Raw genomic sequence first — 19,592 nt, 5'->3', positions numbered from 1 at the left:
AACAGATGGACGGTGCACGGTGACAATACCTTATCTGGAATTCCAATTCCAGATACGCTAATAATAATAATGTGTAGACCACATTTCAAACGTGTTTGGAGTACAGACAAAAAAACAACAACTTTATTTTGGTTGTTAAATAAGAGAGTATTGCTGACACCTTCCACTTCTCTTTCAGGAGAGGGAGGATGAGTTGAGAGCAATGGCCCGGAAGATGAGGCAGAAGTAAGAAGTTCAATTTGGGATTGGGTGCTGAGAATGGAACCTCATGGATGGATGTCTGGGGTTGAAGGGGATGTTCGGTTGAGGGTGTAAGTGGACGCGTGGTTGAGGGTGTAAGCGGACGCGCGGTTGAGGGTGTAAGCGGACGCGTGGTTGAGGGTGTAAGCGGACGCGTGGTTGAGGGTGTAAGCGGACGCGTGGTTGAGGGTGTAAGTGAACGCGTGGTTGAGGGTGTAAGCGGACGCTTGGTTGAGGGTGTAAGCGAATGCACGTTGAGGGTGTAAGCGGACGTTAGGTTGAACATGTAAGCGGACGCACGGTTGAGGGTGGAAATGAACGCGTGGTTGAGGGTGTAAGTGGACGCGCGGTTCAGGGTGTAAGTGGACGCACGGTTGAGGGTGTAAGCGGACGTGCGGTTGAGGGTGTAAGTGGACGCGCGGTTCAGGGTGTAAGTGGACGCACGGTTGAGCGTGTAAGCGGACGTCCGGTGGAGGGTGTAAGTGGACATGCGGTTGAGGGTGTAAGCGGACGCGTGGTTGAGGGTGTAAGCAGATGCACGTTGAGAAAGGTAAGTGGATGCACGTTGAGGGTGTAAGCAGATGCACGTTTAGGGTGTAAGTGGACGCACAGTTGAAGGTGTAAGCGGACGCACGGTTGAGGATGGAAATAGACGCATGGTTGAGGGTATAAGCGAATGCGCAGTTGAGGGTGTAAGCGGACGCGCGGTTGAGTGTAAGCGGATGCCCGGTTGAGGGTGTAAGCGGACGCGCGGTTGATGGTGGAAGCGGATGCCCGGTTGAGGGTGTAAGCGGACGCGCGGTTGAGGGTGTAAGCGGACGCGCGGTTGAGGGTGTAAGCGGATGCCCGGTTGAGGGTGTAAGCGGACGCGCGGTTGAGGGTGTAAGCGGACGCGCTGTTGAGGGTGTAAGGGGACGCGCTGTTGAGGGTGTTAGCGGACGCGCGGTTGAGGGTGTAAGCGGACGCGCGGTTGAGGGTGTAAGCGGACGCGCGGTTGAGGGTGTAAGCGGACGCGCGGTTGAGGGTGTAAGCGGACGCGCGGTTGAGGGTGTAAGCGGACGCGCGGTTGAGGGTGTAAGCGGACGCGCGGTTGAGGGTGTAAGCGGACGCGCGGTTGAGGGTGTAAGCGGACGCGCGGTTGAGGGTGTAAGCGGACGCGCGGTTGAGGGTGTAAGCGGACGCGCGGTTGAGGGTGTAAGCGGACGCGCGGTTGAGGGTGTAAGCGGACGCGCGGTTGAGGGTGTAAGCGGACGCGCGGTTGATGGTGGAGCGGACGCGCGGTTGAGGGTTGAAATTGGTTGAGCTTTGCTGTGGGTCGATGGTGGATGTAAATATATTACCACAAAATAAAATCACCTTTTGACTTTTTATCATGTGGATCAGACACTACATGCATAATCAATGACTCATGTTATTCCAAAACATTGCACAAAGATGTGTGGGTGTAAAAGCCATTATGCCATTCTATCTTTGTGAAGGGAGAGAGAGCGTGAGGAATGGGAGGACTTTGAAGATTATGAGGAGTGGGAATCTCGTGACTACAGGAAAGGACAGAATTCTCCTTCATGGCGTGGTAAGGAAACTAAATGCTTTGGAATGTTGACTTGATCTTCGTGCCGAGCTGTTATTTCTTCGTTTTGTCGCTTTTATGAACTGTTGCCTAACCTTCATGACATTTAAGGTTTTATTAAGAAGAAGTTCCTTGCAATGTGAAAATGTTGCTCTCTGCCCCTTGGCATCATAAATCTGACTTTTTCTGCTTCTTCTGTTTCGCAGGTCGAGAATACAGCTCTTCCTCGAGACGGTAATATTTCCTCTTTTTTTCTGTTGTATGACGTGAAAACCTCAGAGTTCTGTCGATTGAGTTGGATTCAAATGCCTGTTACACCGATTTGCAGAGCTTCTGCTGGTCAATTTCTCTCAACAATTTCAATTCATCTTTGTTATGTTTGAGAGAGTAAAGTGCTTTGTAATAATCTAATCTTTACTTTGTTATTGTTATAATCATCATGAAATTCCTTGTACTTCATCAACGTACACCCAAATCCTATTATCAGGATCAAAACATAGTAGGCAGTAATTTATTTTGACAGAAACAGCTGAGGTTCACAAAATATGCTGGTAATGTGACCGGTGATGTAAGATAAGAACAGCAGAAAGAGTGCAAGAAAAAAAAACTTGGAAGACTACAACGGAACTTGGAAGAGCGTGTACCTCCACCAGGCTGAACAGTGTCCGTTTTCTATCTCACTGATTGGCCAGATCTGGGATCGGGACCTGAACCAAAATCTAATCGACTTGTTCTCATCACCGAACCAACTCATGCACCAAGTTTTGTTGTAATCCATCCACAACTTTTCGAAATATTGTGCTATATTCCGTTTTTGGCCTTATCTCTCAATGGTGATGAATCACTTATATAATTCTTATATCCGGATCCCGATCTTCACCAAAATCTAACCTATTTCTCCTTGTCACACATGCAACCTGTCCACCAAGTTTTGTCCGAATCCATCCACAACTTTTTGAGATATTCTGCTCAAAGACGGACAGTGGTGAAAACATAACCTCCGTCCACCTTCGGTGGTTGAGGTAAAAACAGTGATTTAGCTTTCGATTTGTGTGGATGATTACCCAACCTTGTTAGCCAGTACATCCTGCCATGAGGCTCATCCATGGTGATGGGGAAAGAAGATGCTCATCCAAAAGGGCAATGAAAATGTGCGGTGCACTGCCACATTGGTTGATCACAGACAAACCAACACAGTATATGGGATTTTAACCTTTTTGTCAATGCATTATTGATTCTCATGGAAAGGCGAGGTGACTGAGGGTAAAAAGGTTGTGAACTGATAATGGAGCAATGATTGGACATGACAAGCGAGCGGGTGAATGAGTAAACAGGATAAAAGAAAAGGGTCGAGGGGACAAAATGCAGTAACCTGCAAATAAGATGGGATGGGTTCGGTTGGGGAGGGTTAATGGGGGTAAAAAAGAAAGATTCCAAGTAGCGATGGGGATGGCATGAGAATGCAGTTCACTGCCTACTTGGATGACCTGGAGGGAAATGGGATTTTACCATAGACTCCTATAGAGAAGGAATGGAACCTCACGATCTCGGGGTTTGTAACTTGAGTCTGAAGGATTAACTTGATTCCGGGGATAAAATGACTTCTCGAAGGGCTAGAGACACGATCTCGGGATCCAAATAGGGGTTTTTGAGGACGGCGAGTGCAATAGTGTCATTCTCAACACCACCTGAGGTCATCTTCAAGGTCAAAAGGTCATATTTCAAGGTCAAATTACTGAATTTTGGTATTTTTTGCCCGTTTTTTGTGTCTAACTCATAAACGGTGAGAGATGGCTGATTGTAATAAGATGCAAGTGTGTAGAGCTGTCAAACTTTGATATTTATTGTCATATATCATATTACATAAACATTATATGCATGTCACAACACTATGCCTTTTACAACTATGTCTGTCTATTGTCTATCACTAGTTGGAGAGCTTTTCTTGCCTCCTGAGGCATTCCAAAGCTTTTTCTTTGTCACTTACACTGAGGCACATGAGCTTCCTCATTTCACCTTCTTCTGTCGCAGCTGCATCTTATGTTCAAACCACTCGATCGTCGCCGATTTGATACTGATACTATGATTTTCGCAATGCAGCTTCACAACATATCACCCAGTGCATACAAAATGATTCGTCGATCTGGCTTAATCATTCTACCATCAACAAAAAAGGTAAAACAGATGCTTGCCAGTAGTCAGGTCAGGTCCAGGTTCGATCTGTGACCTGCTACAGGTACCATGTAAACCTGTACTAACCTGTTCCATGGTTGGGTTGTCGGCGACTAAACCGTCTCCCCCACCAGGTTTTCTGGTGAGGAGGGTGTTTGGATATGGACACCCAGCAGGATTAAAAACAAAACCTGTCAAAGGGCGGAGGAGCTCCTTGTGAGCCAACGGCCATCCATATCTAGTGCCCAACTGTGTTTGCGGACGTCCTCCTGCAGTTGGGTCACTTCTTATTAGGAGGTTGGTGGCAGGATTTGCACTCCGGCCTCCGCAAAACGCAAAAACGCAAAAAAATCTGAAAACCCACTCCGTGGGAGTACCTCCTGTGCAGCTTCCCTTCGCAGGGCAGCTCACCGGATAACGGGATTGGGGCAAAGCCTTCGGGACCCCCAATCTTTGATAGGAGGGAAACCACGGGGTGACATCCCTGGGTCAGATTGCGGGAGAGTGTGTCGGAGTGGTGCTGAGGTGTCGTCCACCAGACTGCGGTCTCCTTGGGTTAACCTGAGGCGGTCCCTTCGGGTGGGTGCCTGGAATGTCCTATCCCTAAGAGAGGATGATCACCTGTCTCTGTTATCATCTGAGCTCAAGCGTTTGGACATCGGGATTGCAGCTCTCTCTGAGGTTCGGAGACCGGATTGCGGCAAGATAATGGTGGGTGGTTACACCTACTATTGGTCTGGTCGCTCTGATGGTTACCATACCCAAGGAGTTGCTGTAGCTGTGTCCAATAAGCTGACCCCAATGATAATTGAGGTAACACCGGTCAACGAGCGTATTATGAGATTAAGGATTCGTCACTCCTTAGGTGTCATTTCCCTGGTCTCTGTTTATGCTCCGACTGAGGCGAGTGATCTCACCGTGAAGGATGCATTCTACGCCACACTCGAGTCTGTGGTTGATCAGTGCCCCAGACGAGATGCACTTCTAGTCTTGGGGGATTTCAATGCATCGACTGGAACTGATAGGGACGGTTATGAGGTGTGTGTTGGTCCCCATGGGTCAGGAACTATGAACCAGAATGGCACAAAGTTCCTTGACTTTGCAAGAAGTCATGGACTTAGGGTGGCTGGTTCATGGTTTCAGCGCCCAGAAGCTCATCGCTGGACTTGGTATTCCAACGCTGGCGGTGTGGCAAAGGAGATTGACCATGTCCTCATTGACGGTCGTTGGAGGATGATCCAGAACTGCAGGGTCTACCGGAGTGCTCAGTTCCTCAATACTGACCACAGGCTTGTTGTAGCAACTCTAAAGCTGCACCTTAAATCCTGGAGAATGGTACCATCCCAGCCGAGGCTGGATGTTGCCAAGCTCAGGGATGAGAGAGTAGCTGAGGAGTTTGCGAACAGGCTGAGTGGACACTTGGGGGGTCTGGGTGCTTTGGGGGGTCCTGAAGAGTTGTGGAGCGCCTTCAAGACCACCGTCCTTGATGTTGCCGGTGGATGCCTTGGAGCTCACCGCAGGGGAGCTCACTGCAGGGCAAAGAAGAATTTTGTGTCTCAAGGGACACTGGATACCATTGACCAGAGTCGCAGGGCCAGGCTGAATGGCAGAGCTGAGCTGTTCAGGGAGCTGAGGCGTAAAACTGTACGTGCACTGAGGGTAGACAAGGAGGCCTATGTGCGAAGAATCTGTGAGGGGGTAGAGCATCACCTGTGGACAGGTGATTCTCGTCCCGCTTACAGGGGAATTCGCGCATTACGTTCATCCAAGCCCATCCCTCGAAGCACTACAGTTCGAGCAGAGAGTGGTCGGCTCTTGACAGAGGAGTCTGAAGTGAAGGCCCGCTGGGCCGGTTACTTTGAGCGGTTGTACCAGGCTGATCCCCCAACTGTCGAGTTGGACGTCAAGGGTGTTACAATCCCTGTTGCTGACCCTCGAATCAACTGTGGTCCACCTACGCTTGTGGAAACACGGGCTGCGGTGAACCAGTTGAAACGGGGCAAAGCTCCAGGGATCTGTGGCATCCATGCCGAACTTCTCAAGGCTGGTGGAAATTCTGCACTCGTGTCGTTGCATGCAGTTTTGTGCTCTGCCTGGAACACAGGCATCATCCCAACTGACTGGAAGAGGGGCCTTGTCCCTCTCTGGAAAGGGAAGGGTGATCGCCAAGACTGCAACAACTACCGAGGGGTGACGCTGCTCTCAGTGCCGGGCAAGGTCTTTGCTCGGATAATTCTCGATAGGGTTCGCCAAAATCTGCTTGAGCACCAGCGTCCAGAGCAGTCGGGCTTTACACCAAAGAGGTCAACGATTGACCGTATCCTTGCACTTCGTATCCTCACTGAACGCAGACGAGAGTTTCGGCAGGGGCTGCTTGCAGCCTATGTTGATCTCTGTAAAGCGTTCGATTCAGTGAATCGGGATGTCCTCTGGAGGATTCTTGGTCTTCGTGGGGTGCCACCAAAACTGATCGATCTGATGTCTGAACTCTACTCTGGTACTGAGAGTGCTGTGAAGTGTGGTGGTACCATCTCTGACTTATTTCCAGTTGTTACTGGAGTTCGTCAGGGATGTGTACTTGCCCCCACACTTTTCAGCACTTGTATGGACTGGATTCTAGGGAGGATGTCGGAGAGATCAAGTTGCGGTGCGTCATTTGGGAATGTCAAGATCTCGGACCTTGACTTTGCAGATGATGCAGTCATCTTGGCGGAGACTTTAGACATCCTCTTGGGGGCCCTCGAGGTGCTGAATGAGGAGTCGGAGCCGTTGGGATTACGGGTTTCTTGGGTCAAAACTAAGATCCAGGCTTTCGGTGACATCTTGGATGCTGCTGTCCTGTCTGTGTCTGTTTGTGGTGAGGATGTTGAGGTCGTGGAGAGATTCACTTACCTTGGCAGTGATATTCATGTCTCTGCTGGCTGCGAGTCAGAGGTCAATAGACGTCTGGGTCGGGCCTGGGGAGTCATGGATTCACTGGATCATGGGGTGTGGCGCTGCCGGTACCTGTGCGGGAGGACGAAAGTCCGAGTCTTCAGGTCCTTGGTACTTCCAGTCTTGCTCTATGGGTGCGAGACTTGGACTCTGACCAAGGATCTGAGACGGAGACTTAATTCCTTTGGTACCAGGTCTCTTCGGAGAATCCTTGGCTATCGCTGGTCGGATTTTGTGTCCAACGAGCGGTTGCTGAGAGAGACTCGGATGAGATTTGTTACCTGCATAGTCCGTGAGCGTCAGTTGCGGCTGTATGGACATGTAGCTCGTTTTGCTGACTCTGATCCTGCTCACCAGATTCTCTCAGCGAGGGAGTCTCATGAGTGGAGGAGGCCAGTGGGCCGACCACGTGCCTCATGGTTGCAACAGGTTGACCATCATCTCAAGGAGATGGGGATGGGCCTGGCATCTGCCTGGGGGATGGCCAGACGGAGGCCCCTGGAGTACCGGCGGAAAGTGGACGCAGCGACGTGCTGTTCTGGCACATGCTCCCATACCTGACCTGACCAGTAGTCAGCAGGACTCCAACCTTAAAACCTTGTTCAACCAGCTTAAACCACAGCAGCGTTTGGTCAATTTAATGTTTGACGAGGTAAAGCTGGTCGAGACATTGCGATTTTCTGGAGGGCATGTTGTAGGATATGCTCAAAATGCAGCAGCGGGTGGTGAACATGAAATGCTTGCTTCACATGCTATGGTTGTTGAAGTTGCCTGCCATTTCGGTGGTCCACGCTATATTCTACGCATTTTGCCCTGCAAAAAAACTAACTGCCGATCAGCTGAAGGAACGCCTTATCGAAGCTGCATCAGCTGTAGTTGGTGCTGGCGGTACTGTGATTTCTGATATGTGACGATTACAATTCAAGAGCAATCTATGTTCTTAGTGTATGACTACGTGCACATCTTCAAAAATGTTTGCAACAACTGAATTACTGTTGATGGCAAGACACTCTCATTTGTCGTAGATGGTAATTAGTACAAAGCTCACTGGAGTGATATTCAGAAGGTTTATGAGATCGACCGGGCAACTCCTATTCGCTTAACCAAGCTACCGCACACCGCTGTTTCCCCCAAGCCCCTTCAATGCCAGAGCGTACCATTGGTATGCCAAGTGTTCAATGACAAGACTGTCGCTGCTTTAAAGACCTTCAAGGATTCACTGGGCATCAGCGAAGGCACAATCATCCTCACCCAGATAATGAGTGAGTGGTTCAAGATGATGAACGTGAAAGACCATTTCTCAGCTATCCATCTGCGCGACGAATCCAGACAGCCTTGGACAGCAGACTGTACAAGTTTCACTAGGCTGGAGCAGGCCTTCCAAATTATATCGACCTGCGCATGGCAATGAGGTGGTGGTCGTAAGCTGAAGCTAACTCAGCACACTGCTGAAGCCTTCACTGTGTCCACACGTAATAATGTGGATGCTGCCAAATTGCTTCTGGCAGAGAAATACTGACTACGTTCTTCCTGCTATATTTGCAGATGAAGCCTTGGAAAAGTTTTTCGGCCAAGCCAGGCAAAGAAGCGGTGGAAACTTCTACAATCTACATTGACGTAGTTGACATTATGGCTGCAGCTAAAATTGTAAATTTGCAAACACTCATTAAGCATGACATTATGCCCGAATCTAGTTCTCGTGTGATTGATTGCGACAAGAACTGTACAACTTCCATAAATCCAGATGAGCGAAGTGAACTCATTGATGAGATTACTCCTCAAGACACTCAGGATCTCTTGGGGTCTGACGATGCCCTTAAGCATAAAGTAGTTTATTTGGCCGGACACCTTGTTCATAAATATGGCGATAGCACTAGTGTGGAGATCATTGATGATGAAGATGGTAACAAGGTGTCATCTGAGTTTTTAGATAATTTGAATAGAGGTGGATTGAGTGTGCCGACTATGTTAAGTCTTTTTTGTAAATAATGCCTATAATTTGTATGACAAGACTAAAATGCGTTGCCGATTTCATTTTGCTGAGCTGTTATCCTCTGAAGATGCACCTTAAGCTAACATTCTATTGAAAGCTCATGTCCTCAATGTAAGTGACAAAAATCTTTCGGATGCCTCGGGAGGCAAGAAAGGCTCTCCAACTAGTGATAGACAATAGACAGACATAGTTGTAATAGGCAGTGTTGTGACATGCATATAATGTTTATGTAATACGATATATGACAATAAATATCAAAGATTGACAGCTCTACACACTTGCATCTTATTACAATCAGCCATCTCTCACCGTTTATGAGTTCGACACCAAAACGGGCAAAAAATACCAAAATTCAGTAATTTGACCTTGAAATATGACCTTTTTACCTTGAAGATGACCTCAGGTGGTGTTGAAAATGACACTATTGAACTCGCTGTTCTCAATAACCCCAATGTGGATCCCGAGATCGTGTCTCTAGCCCTTGCAGAAGTCATTTTAGCCCTGGACTCAAGTTAACCCTTCAGACTCGAGTTACAAACCCCGAGCATGGGAGGTTCCAGTCCTTCTCTCTGGGAGTCTATGGATTTAACAGACTTGGAAAATGGTTCCACAAATGAGAGAAAAGAGTAAAATAAGAGTTGAGGTGTGCAATAAGTCTGGATTTTTGGAGTTTAACCAGTATAAAGTAATCAGGAAAAATGCTTGCATCTTGGAGTTGCAAGAGAACATGGGGGGCTTAAGGGAGCAGAAGGAGCTAGAATGGAGGAAAGGCGGTAAAGAACAGAGTCCACCAACCTGTCTGTGATGTGAGAGCAAAAGACCTTGTGCTTCAGCCTCATTGGTGGAGATTCCAATAATGTCGGAGGGTTTTAGTGTGTCTAAAAATCCGACTAGCCTGGACCGCAAAGCCCGTCCATAGAGACGAATAGCAGGTGAGTCACCCGTGACAGGATGAACTGCGTTCCCGTAATGGAGCAAAAAAACATCGACCACCGTCTGCACAGGTGCAACACCCCCCCTGCGCAAAGCCCGCTTCAACATCTTGACAAACGACTCAGCTTGGCCATTCGTCTCAGGATGATAAGGTGCGGACCTTAGATGTCGAATACCATTCTGGCGCATAAACTCATCAAATACACCCGCGATGAACTGCGGACCATTATCAGAGACCAGGATCTCCGGCAACCCTTTATTAGCAAAGATCGTCCGCAGCTTCTCTACCGTAATGCTTGCTGAAGTATGCTGCATTACTACCACCTCCGGCCATTTAGAGAATGCATCAATCACAATCAAAAACATCTTGCCATTAACCGGCCCCGCAAAATCTACATGGACCCTCTGCCAAGCTCGGTCTGGCACAGGCCAGAGCCCCGAAGCTCGACGCGGGTTATCAGCATCTGTCTGGCACGTGGTGCAACGCTTAACCAATTGCTCAATGTCTTTGTCCAACCCCGGCCACCACAACAGGCTACGAGCAAGACTCTTGGTCTTCACGATGCCCAGGTGACTGGCATGCAGTTCTTCCAAACACCGCTGCCTGAACCTCGATGGAATCACGGTCCTCATTCCCCACATTATGCACCGTTGGACCAACGACAGCTCCGCTGCGCGTGACGTGAAAGGTTGAAATGCCGGTGTCGAAGGTAGATCGCTCCAATTCCCCGTAGAAATCGCCTGGACGACACGGGCAAGCACCGGATCACGAGCCGACTCCACCGCGACCTGTCTGGCCGTGACCGGCCCGCTCTGGACCTGGTCCAGCGCAAACACGTCGACCCGGTCGCCCAGCTCAGACGCAGGTGGACCCTCCGCACACGGCAAGCGTGAGAGCCCGTCGCAGTTAGCATGCTTCTCGGTGCTTCGGAACTGAATATCATAATCGTAAGCACCCAGAAACAGACACCACCGCTGTATTCGCGCGGCTGCTACCACCGGCACTCCGCGTTCGGGTCTTAGGATGAATTGAAGTGGTTTGTGATCCGTCTGTAAAATGAAATGCCGTCCCAGCAGATATTGATGAAACCTCCGCACACCCCAGACGATGCTGAGAGCCTCCCGTTCGATCTGGGCATATCCGCGCTCTGCTGTGGACAGGGTCCGGGATGCAAAACAAACAGGCCGCTCGGAACCATCGTCCATCCTGTGGGAGAGCACTGCCCCGATGCCATATGCAGAGCTGTCGCATGCCAATAGGAGCGGACGTGCAGGCTCGTAGTGCACGAGGACCGTATCCTCCCACTGGCTCGGCACGGGTTGCACAAGGTTAACTGCGGCCCAGTCTAGCCTGATGCGGGCCATCCAATCTCGGCCGAGGAGAGACGGCCCCCTCCCCCGCACGACGTACACCCGAAGCGTGGCGACCTGGCCTTGGTACCGCACCGACACGTCTGCCATCCCGACTGGCGTTATCCTCTCGCGGGTGTACGTGAACAGCGCGAGGTTTGACCTGATAAGCTTCAAGCCGTTGAGTCTACGCGCGGTCTGTTCGCCAATGAGCGACACCGCTGCTCCTGTATCGACCTGAAACGTGATCGGCGTTTTGTTCACTTCGACTTCCACCGTCATCGGGCGCGCCGTCGCCGGGCCAACTGAACCCAGGCTCAACACCGGCCGCTGGTTCCGCCCCGAGTCGCGTCGCACATCGCCGTCCCCGACTTTAACGGTGGCCGAAGCCCCACGGCACACACGCGCCAAATGACCCACCTTGTGACATTTCAAACACACGTTGCCTTTATACGGGCATGCACGGCGCAGGTGCCGACCTCCACATCCCAAGCATGTCCGCGGTGTCACCCTGCTGCACGCGTGGCCGCGCGGCGACGTCCGACCCGCATCGAAGGCTGTGCGCGCGTCCCGGGGTACTCGCGACCCCGCGTGGCCGGTGATGGCTCGAACATCCCCGCGAGTCTGCTCAACCGCCATGTGTGCTTTCATTTTCTCCACGATGTCCCGAAACGCCAGCCCATCATCCCGGGGCCTGTTCGGTGCCACTAAATCACCCAGCAGCCGATAATGCTCCGGCGAAAGCGAAGCGAGCAAGATTGACTTCTGCTTGCCCTCGTCGACCACATCGTTCGCGTGGAAATAGCAATCCAATTGCTCTGAAAACGATTCGAAGTCGTCCCCGTCGAAAACGGGCATAAGTCCGTATGATCCCATCTTCGTCAGCCAACTAGTGTGTACTAGGTGCGGCGGGACGCAAGAAGCACGCGGGCCACCATCTACTCTGCTTTATTGCGCAGCCGGAAGCACAGTTCTGCCACCCCTAGCGGGCGAGGCATGATATACGAAAACCCAATCACGTGACACAGCAGGTTTTAGATTCCACAAGATTCCGGAGAGACAAATGTGATGTCAGGGTGCCATCCCAAAGTAGAAAGCAGTCCTCTATTTGGCTGTGGACAAAGGCCTTGCAGGCTGTGAATAGTTCTAATTTTTAAAGGAATGACTTGGGACAGTGAGGATGCTCAATCTGTAGCTTGCTCTCGAGGTCTTTGCAATATGGTTAGGACTGGAGAGGTTTTGGCTGATGCTGGGTCTTTGAAGTTCAAGACCATGGAATGACCATGGAAATTGAGATTAGTCGGTTTGTTTGACAATTCTTCTTGAGTTGACAGATGATATTGTGTATTTTTCAGGATTGAAATGCATGTTCCATTTTTGCAGACCAACATCAAATCAATTCCAGAGCTGGTCAGTGGGATGGGGTTACTGCATGACATAATGTGGAGTGTCTGCAAAATGAAAGACTTTTCAAGAACATCATTGAGGTCCTCTGTGTAGTTGAGGAATAACACTCGACCAAAGACACTTGTTTGGGGTACGGTACTTTCTAATGAGAGAGGAGAGGGTTCCATTGATTGCCATGCGCTGAAAGTGTGAATGGGGGAAGTCAGAAAGTCAGGCATGAAGGCAGCTCTGTATGCCACAGGTAGTTGAGCTTCACAAGTAGAGTGGGATCCCAGACTGTTGAATCCCTGAAATTGCTTGTATAAATATAAAGGAAGTTTAATCATCTTGGTAGTATGCATTATGGTGATGTTGAAATCTGAGTGACTGAGTATAATTCGAAATTTTCAAACTGCTTCATTTCACTCATTTCAAGCAGAGGTTCAAACCAAAGAATCCAGCACTGGGCTTCGTGGAAAAGCAGAAGTGATTTTTGTTCATGCCAGATATATATATATATCATCAGCAAGGATGGTTCATGAAGGAAAGGTGATGTGAGCTGACTTGGCAGATGGAAGACCTCAGGCAAATAATAGGGTTGAATAAACCACAATGTTTGTGAAGTACAACACGCCGTCTTCTGATTAAATCCATCAGCAAAGCGATGGGTAAAAATACCAAGTGGAATTTATATTCAAATGTAGTTTGTTTTTATTGTACATGAGGTGGTGCTTTTGTTCCATGTTTTGAATTGGTCGATGTTCATCTGTTAATCACTAAATATATGTGTGTGAGATGTTGACTAATGCGTTTGAATCTGATGACCTGGGTGTCACTCCCCCTTAATATATTGCCGAGTCTGCTCAAAATTCACATTAATGTTATGAGATATATATATATATATATATATATATATATATATATATATATATATATATATATATATATATATATATATATATATATATATATATATATATATATATATATATATATATATATATATATATATATATATATATATATATATATTCTTGATCAGCCTGTTTCACCTTCCCATGTCAGGTTTGATGAAGACTTGAATGGTTGATCCTAGGTTCATATCATGCAATATATAACATGATCCTGGTTCACATCATTCCCAGGTTCATATCATTCATATGCAATATTGTATTAATTTGTGCATCATCTACAAATGAGGTGCCGCGAGGAGTGATGTAAGGGACACATGGGCCATTTTGGAGTTAATGCCATATAGCACTATTTTAACCCTTACCCTATCATCCGAGCCTATCATCATCATATCATTTAAAAATGTCGCTTACATCACTCCTCCTCGCGGCTCCTCAAATGTCCTTGTGTGTGAACTACAAAAGTTCACTGTCATCTCATGATGTCCTTTTTTTTTTTTTTTTTTTTTTTTTTTCTTTTTTTGTATACATTGTCGAGGCTCGTATGAGAGCTAACACACATCTCAAAGCAAGGGGGCATGAGACAAGAGGGGCGGGAGTGGAAGGGACAAAACAGTGGGGAGCAGACACATTAGGTGAACTGTGGAAGGGATGGGGATGGGACGGGGAACATGGCGAAGAGAAAATAGACATTACAGGGACTTTCAGGAAGGAAAGCAGGGGAATTGAAGGAAGTGGGCTTGGGTGGATTATCGGGGGGAGAAAAGATCGAGGATTTGGATGGGGGAAGATAAGAGGTGGTGGTGAACAGCTGTTTTGAAAGCCTGGAGGGAAGAATGGGAAAGAATAGAGTGAGGAAGTTTATTCCAAAGGCGGGAAAAAAGAGGAATGAAAGAGTGAAGATGAGCAGTGATTCATAATTTTGGTAGTTTTACCAGAAGGGGGTTTTTGGCGGACCTTGAGCGCCCTGTGGAAATGTGGTGGGGACAAATCGCAGAGAGAGCAGGGGGGGAAAGGCTGGAGAGGAGTCGGTAGAAAACAGAAAGACCACCGACCAACCTGCGGTGATTGAGTGAGAGGCCCAAAGACTCAGCTTCATTGCAGGAGATGCCGATGATCTTAAATGCCATGGTTTCGACAGTGTGAAGCCGAGAAAGGTGGGAGGCAGGAGCACCAGCCCAGAGGGGAGAGCAGTACTCCATCAGGCTACGGACAAAAGCTTTGTAAGTGGTCAGGAGCTCAAGAGGGCCAAGGAAGGACTTTGAACGACGGAGGATTCCCAGTCGGCGACTGGCTTTTGAGGCGAGGTTGGAAATGTGACTTTCCCAGGAAAGGTCATGGCAGATAGTGAGACCCAGAAGCTTGAAAGAAAAAACTTCTTCCAGAGGATTTTTGAGAAAGTGGATGGGGGGGTTTTCTAAACGGTCCTTTCGAAGAGACATAGTGAGAGTGTGAGATTTGTCTGGATTGAAAGACATGTTCCACGTGTTGGACCAGTTTGTGATTTTATCCAGATCTGCAGTGAGCGAAGAAGCTGCTGCTTGCCGGTCTGAGGGATGACGGATGGTACGGCAGAGGGTGGAGTCGTCGGCAAAGAGAAATAGAGGATTTTCCAGAGTCGGAGAGTCAACATATATATATATATATATATATATATATATATATATATATATATATATATATATATATATATATATATATATATATATATATATATATATATATATATATATATATGTTGCTCATAACATTAATGTGAATTTTGAGCAGACTCGGCAATATATTAAGGGGGAGTGACACCCAGGTCATCAGATTCAAACGCATTAGTCAACATCTCGCACACATATATTTAGTGATTAACAGATGAACATCGACCAATTCAAAACATGGAACAAAAGCACCACCTCATGTGGTGTCCTTTTCTTGAATGTGCTGTTTTGAACAAGTTCATCCCAGAGCCTAAGATTACATGAAGTAAATTGTTGATTTTATTTCCTCTGCCATCAAAGGTCGATGAGGTTATGTTTTCACTCGTCTGGCTGTCTGTTTGCTTGTTTCCTTGATTGCTTGATTGTTTGTTTGCCTGTGAGCAGGATATCTCAAAATAATCTCAAAAAGTTATGGATGGATTCGGATGACACCTGGTGGATAGGTTGGGTGTGTGACAAGGATGAATTGATTGGATTTTCGTGAAGATCCCGTTCCTGATATGAGAATTTTTTTTCGTGATCCTTCACCATTGAGTTGTCGGGCTAAAAACAATATACAGCGCAATAGCTAAAAAAGTTATGAATGGATTATGCCAAACTCAGGTGACAAGAACAAGCCTTTTAGATCTTGGTTATTTTGAATCTGGGTTCAGGGATTTAAATCAAACTTGGTACAAGTATGTATTATGATGTAACAATGTGGGTGGAGGCACATCTGGTGACGTCCCAACGTCGAAGAGTGCCCTTCTAGTGTTTTACATAGTTTACCAACTTTCCAAGTTTATGCTTTACATTTTGGTATTGTGGATGGTCTAGTGATTCAAGCAAATCTTACATTGTCATGTATATGTTTATCCGTTTTTGTACAGATGTCAATGCTTGTGGAATGGTTAAACGACATACGATGGAAGCGTTATACACCAACAGTGTGTGTGTGTGTGTGTGTGTGTGTGTGTGTGTGTGTGTGTGTGTGTGTGTGTGTGTGTGTGTGTGTGTGTGTGTGTGTGTGTGTGTGTGTGTGTGTGTGTGTGTGTGTGTGTGTGTGTGAGAGTGTGTGTGTGTGAGAGTGTGTGTGTGTGAGAGTGTGTGTGTGTGAGAGTGTGTGTGTGTGAGAGTGTGTGTGTGTGTGTGTGTGTGTGTGTGTGTGTGTGTGTGTGTGTGTGTGTGTGTGTGTGTGTCCATTTGTGGGTTTGAGGAGATGTTACAAAGTCCTCCCAGGACTCAAAGTATCCTTCTTCACTTCGGTAAGGGATCATGGTACATGGACCAAGGTGTTCAACTTTGTTGTTCTCAGAGTTTGTTCCGAGCGCTCTTGTCAGGAACCCCCGACTGAACAGGAACCCCCAGAATCATCACTGAACCCAGGACTGTCTCCAATTGTAGTTCGTTTGTGGTAATATTCCCTGGGATGGTTTTTATAATCTCAGTGAAGTTCATCTTTATTATTCCTGTTGCTCCAATTATCACTGGTGGTACAATTTTGGATCTATTCAGTTTCCAAGATCTCTTGATCTCATTTTTGAGGTCCTGGTATTTGGTGATTTTCTTGATTTCTGCATTATTTAAGCCAAAATCGCTGGGTAATCTCAATCAGCAATACTGTCTTTTCCTTTTTGTTCCTGAGAATGATGTCCGGTCGCAAGGCTTTGTTTTCTATGTTCACGCTCGATGGGATCAGCAGGTCGTACGTGAACATGACGTCGTTATTTTCAATGATTGCCCTTGGTTCATGTCTCCATGAGTTTTCTGAAACTGAGATGTTGAAATTTTTGCAGATGTGCCGATGAATCACTTTGCATACTTCGTTGTGTTGTTGTGTGAAAAGTTGTTCTGATCGTTTTTTGCATCCTGAAAGCAGGTGATTAGTACTTTTTGTTTCTGTCTTGCAGAACATACACTTGTCCGCCTGTCTCAGGCCTGCCATCTTTTAAAATCCATTGGTGTAGTGTCCTTGATCGTGGGCATTTGTTACGATTCGTTATCCGTCCCAGTTGAGCTGACCTCTTCTTTGCCATTCCAATGAGCCTTCTTTGTCGATCCCAACTCAGTCCAATTCTTTTTTGTAACCTCCTGCTCTTTTGTTGTTCTCCCATTTGTTGGTGTGTATTTGTTGATATTTCTTTTTATATATTTATTTTGTCTTTTTTGCAATTGTTGGGGCTGTATTTGTTGCCGTTTCATTTTCCTGTGCAGTATCTTATATTTGTATCTGTTTTTGGAAATTCCTTGCGAGGTGAGTTAGCGATACTCTTTCAGGTTTGTGTTCATGTTTGTTTACAAATTTAAAGTTTATAAAGTTGTACATTTCACACACTGTGCAAGTCCTACACTCATCGCTCTATGCACCGAGTTGAGTTCCGTCAGGCCGCTCCCTACCTCTCATCTTGACAGGTACATTCTCGGGATGTCCTGCTTTTTTAAGCTTACCTGGAACGTACAGAGATGTGACAGAAGTAGACACCTTAAATTTCTTCATTTCATCTGTATAACGCAGTTTTATTCAGTGATTTGCACTCGTATTCGACTATTTCTTTGCAGAAATGAGTTCCTGGGTCTTGTATGACAACGAACTCTGCCTCGAACCCAGGGAGCACACAAACTTTCCGATTTTCAAAGAGGATGAATTGTTGGCCATTTGGAAGGTGGAGTCGGACAGCTCAGAACCTTGGCAATCCACTTTCTACGGTCAATCGAGTGATTGTGCAATTCACCAGCGAAGGCAAGGAATGCACCGCTTCCCGTTCTGGTCGATTTGGGACCTCAGAAAGGTGTCTTTAAGCTATTAAGCGGTCCATTGAAAAAAAACTCCCCATTGCAAGGCAGCAGATGTTACAGAGGAGGTCCAAGTTAGCTCAAGGTACCTTCATCAACTGGGCTACTATGGGAGAGCAGCTCTGAGAAAACCTCTTCTTAGACCAGCCAACATTCAAAGGAGAAAGAAGTGGGCTGACAAGATGGACACCACACCCTTGGAGTTTGCGAAAACTGTCATTTTTTTTCAGATGAGTCCCATTTTACTCTATTTTCTGACAGTGGACGCGTATGGGTCTGGAGACTTCCCAGTCAAGAGTTATCTTTGAACCGATTGCAGCCAACTGCCAAACACGGTGGTTTGTCAGTGATTGTGTGGGGAGCATTCTGGAGTGCTGGTCGATCAGAGCTTGTGGAGTGTGTTGGCACCATCAACACTATGATACACATTTCTATCCTTGAGAGTGGACTTCTCCCTGTCTTCTCCACTGGTCACATGGTCAAAAATAACACTCTGTTCATGGAAGATGGAGCTCCATGCCTCACTGCAAGAAAGACCAAAGAATGGCAGGACAGAAATGGGATCAAACTTCCATGGCCAAGTCAGCCTCCTGACATGAATCCCATTGAACACCTCTGGGCCATATTGGATCGAGCTGTGTGGAAAAATTCCAGGAAACCAACATCATGGGCAGAATTCCTAAATCTTTTGCGTGAAGCCTGGGCAGAAATCCCACAACAGAAAATTTCAGAACTCGTTGGTTCTATGTCTGAAAGAGTAAAAGCGTTGAAATCTGCAAATGGCAAGTCTACCAAATACTGTTGTGAGCCAGGGGTCAGTGGCGAGGAGCGACCGCGAGGTGGAGCAGTGGGGTCGTCTCCACCGAACACCCGGAATTGCAAAGTTGTAACCCTTGGATAACTCCGAAGGTCACAGGTCACTTAAGGACCGTGCTCGCCAATTCTCTGATGGCGTGGGGTAGGGTTAATAGCCAAATTTCAATATACCTAAGTACCCACGTCATAAAATTACCGGGGAAGTCACACTCTCAACGGACTCTGTCGAACCGGGTCGCTCTAGCGACCTCGGTCCGGTGTAACCGAGCGGAATTACCAAAGTCAATCGGTCCAAACGACAACTTACAGCCCAATCGGCTTACTGGTTCTCAAGCACGAACCGTGCTGGGTCAATAATAGAAAGTGCTACAACGAGCTGGTACATTGAACAATTGGCGGTTTATTTATAATGGGGCAGGGGAGCACAAAAAGAGCAGAGTTAAACCGACTATCAGAAATGCAATTTACAATGTACAAGGCACTTAAACAATTGCTATTTATAGACTGGGCTCACAGACACACGCACACACCCAAAAAAAATAGTGGCTGCGGCCTTTATTTGGCCCTTCAGCTCGGGAGGGAAGGTGAGCTGAGGGCAAGAGCCTGCACTTGCACCTGTCCGCCTCGTGCGGTCTGGTCGAGCTTGGCCGGTGGCGGGACTCGAACCCACCGCCTCAACGCAGCACCAAGCACTATGGACGAGGGATAGAGCGACAGACGACAGCCAGCACGAAGGCGGACGAGGCGAGAGACGACGAGGCAACGGGATCAAGGCCGAAAAAAGCTTCCCTGAATCAGACGACACA

The 19,592-nt window shown here is 47.5% G+C and overlaps 1 protein-coding gene across 6 annotated transcripts in view; it reads left to right on the top strand.

Moving 5' to 3' along the window:
- CLASRP (CLK4 associating serine/arginine rich protein) overlaps nucleotides 1-19,592 on the top strand; it is a 93,554-nt gene that overhangs the window by 59,041 nt on the left and 14,921 nt on the right. For 2 of the 6 annotated variants that reach the window (XR_015061987.1, XM_085896593.1), the window contains exons 18-20: nucleotides 179-225; nucleotides 1,719-1,813; nucleotides 2,017-2,044. Coding sequence is in view for 4 of the 6 variants with exons in the window: in XM_085896593.1 (XP_085752719.1) it covers nucleotides 179-225; nucleotides 1,719-1,813; nucleotides 2,017-2,044 (170 nt within the window). In the remaining 2 variants the exon portion in view is untranslated. Of the gene's footprint in view, nucleotides 1-178; nucleotides 226-1,718; nucleotides 1,814-2,013; nucleotides 2,045-17,087 lie in introns of those variants that run through there. The other 4 variants (XM_085896591.1, XM_085896590.1, XR_015061988.1 and 1 more) reach the window with 4 other exon arrangements.

Source organism: Eptatretus burgeri, chromosome 9, assembly GCF_056783735.1.
Source record: "Eptatretus burgeri isolate ZD-2024b chromosome 9, Ebu_testis_v1, whole genome shotgun sequence".
Classification (NCBI taxonomy): domain Eukaryota; kingdom Metazoa; phylum Chordata; class Myxini; order Myxiniformes; family Myxinidae; genus Eptatretus; species Eptatretus burgeri.
The sequence above is the reverse complement of the archived record's forward strand: the minus strand, read 5'-3'. Positions and strand labels throughout refer to the sequence as shown.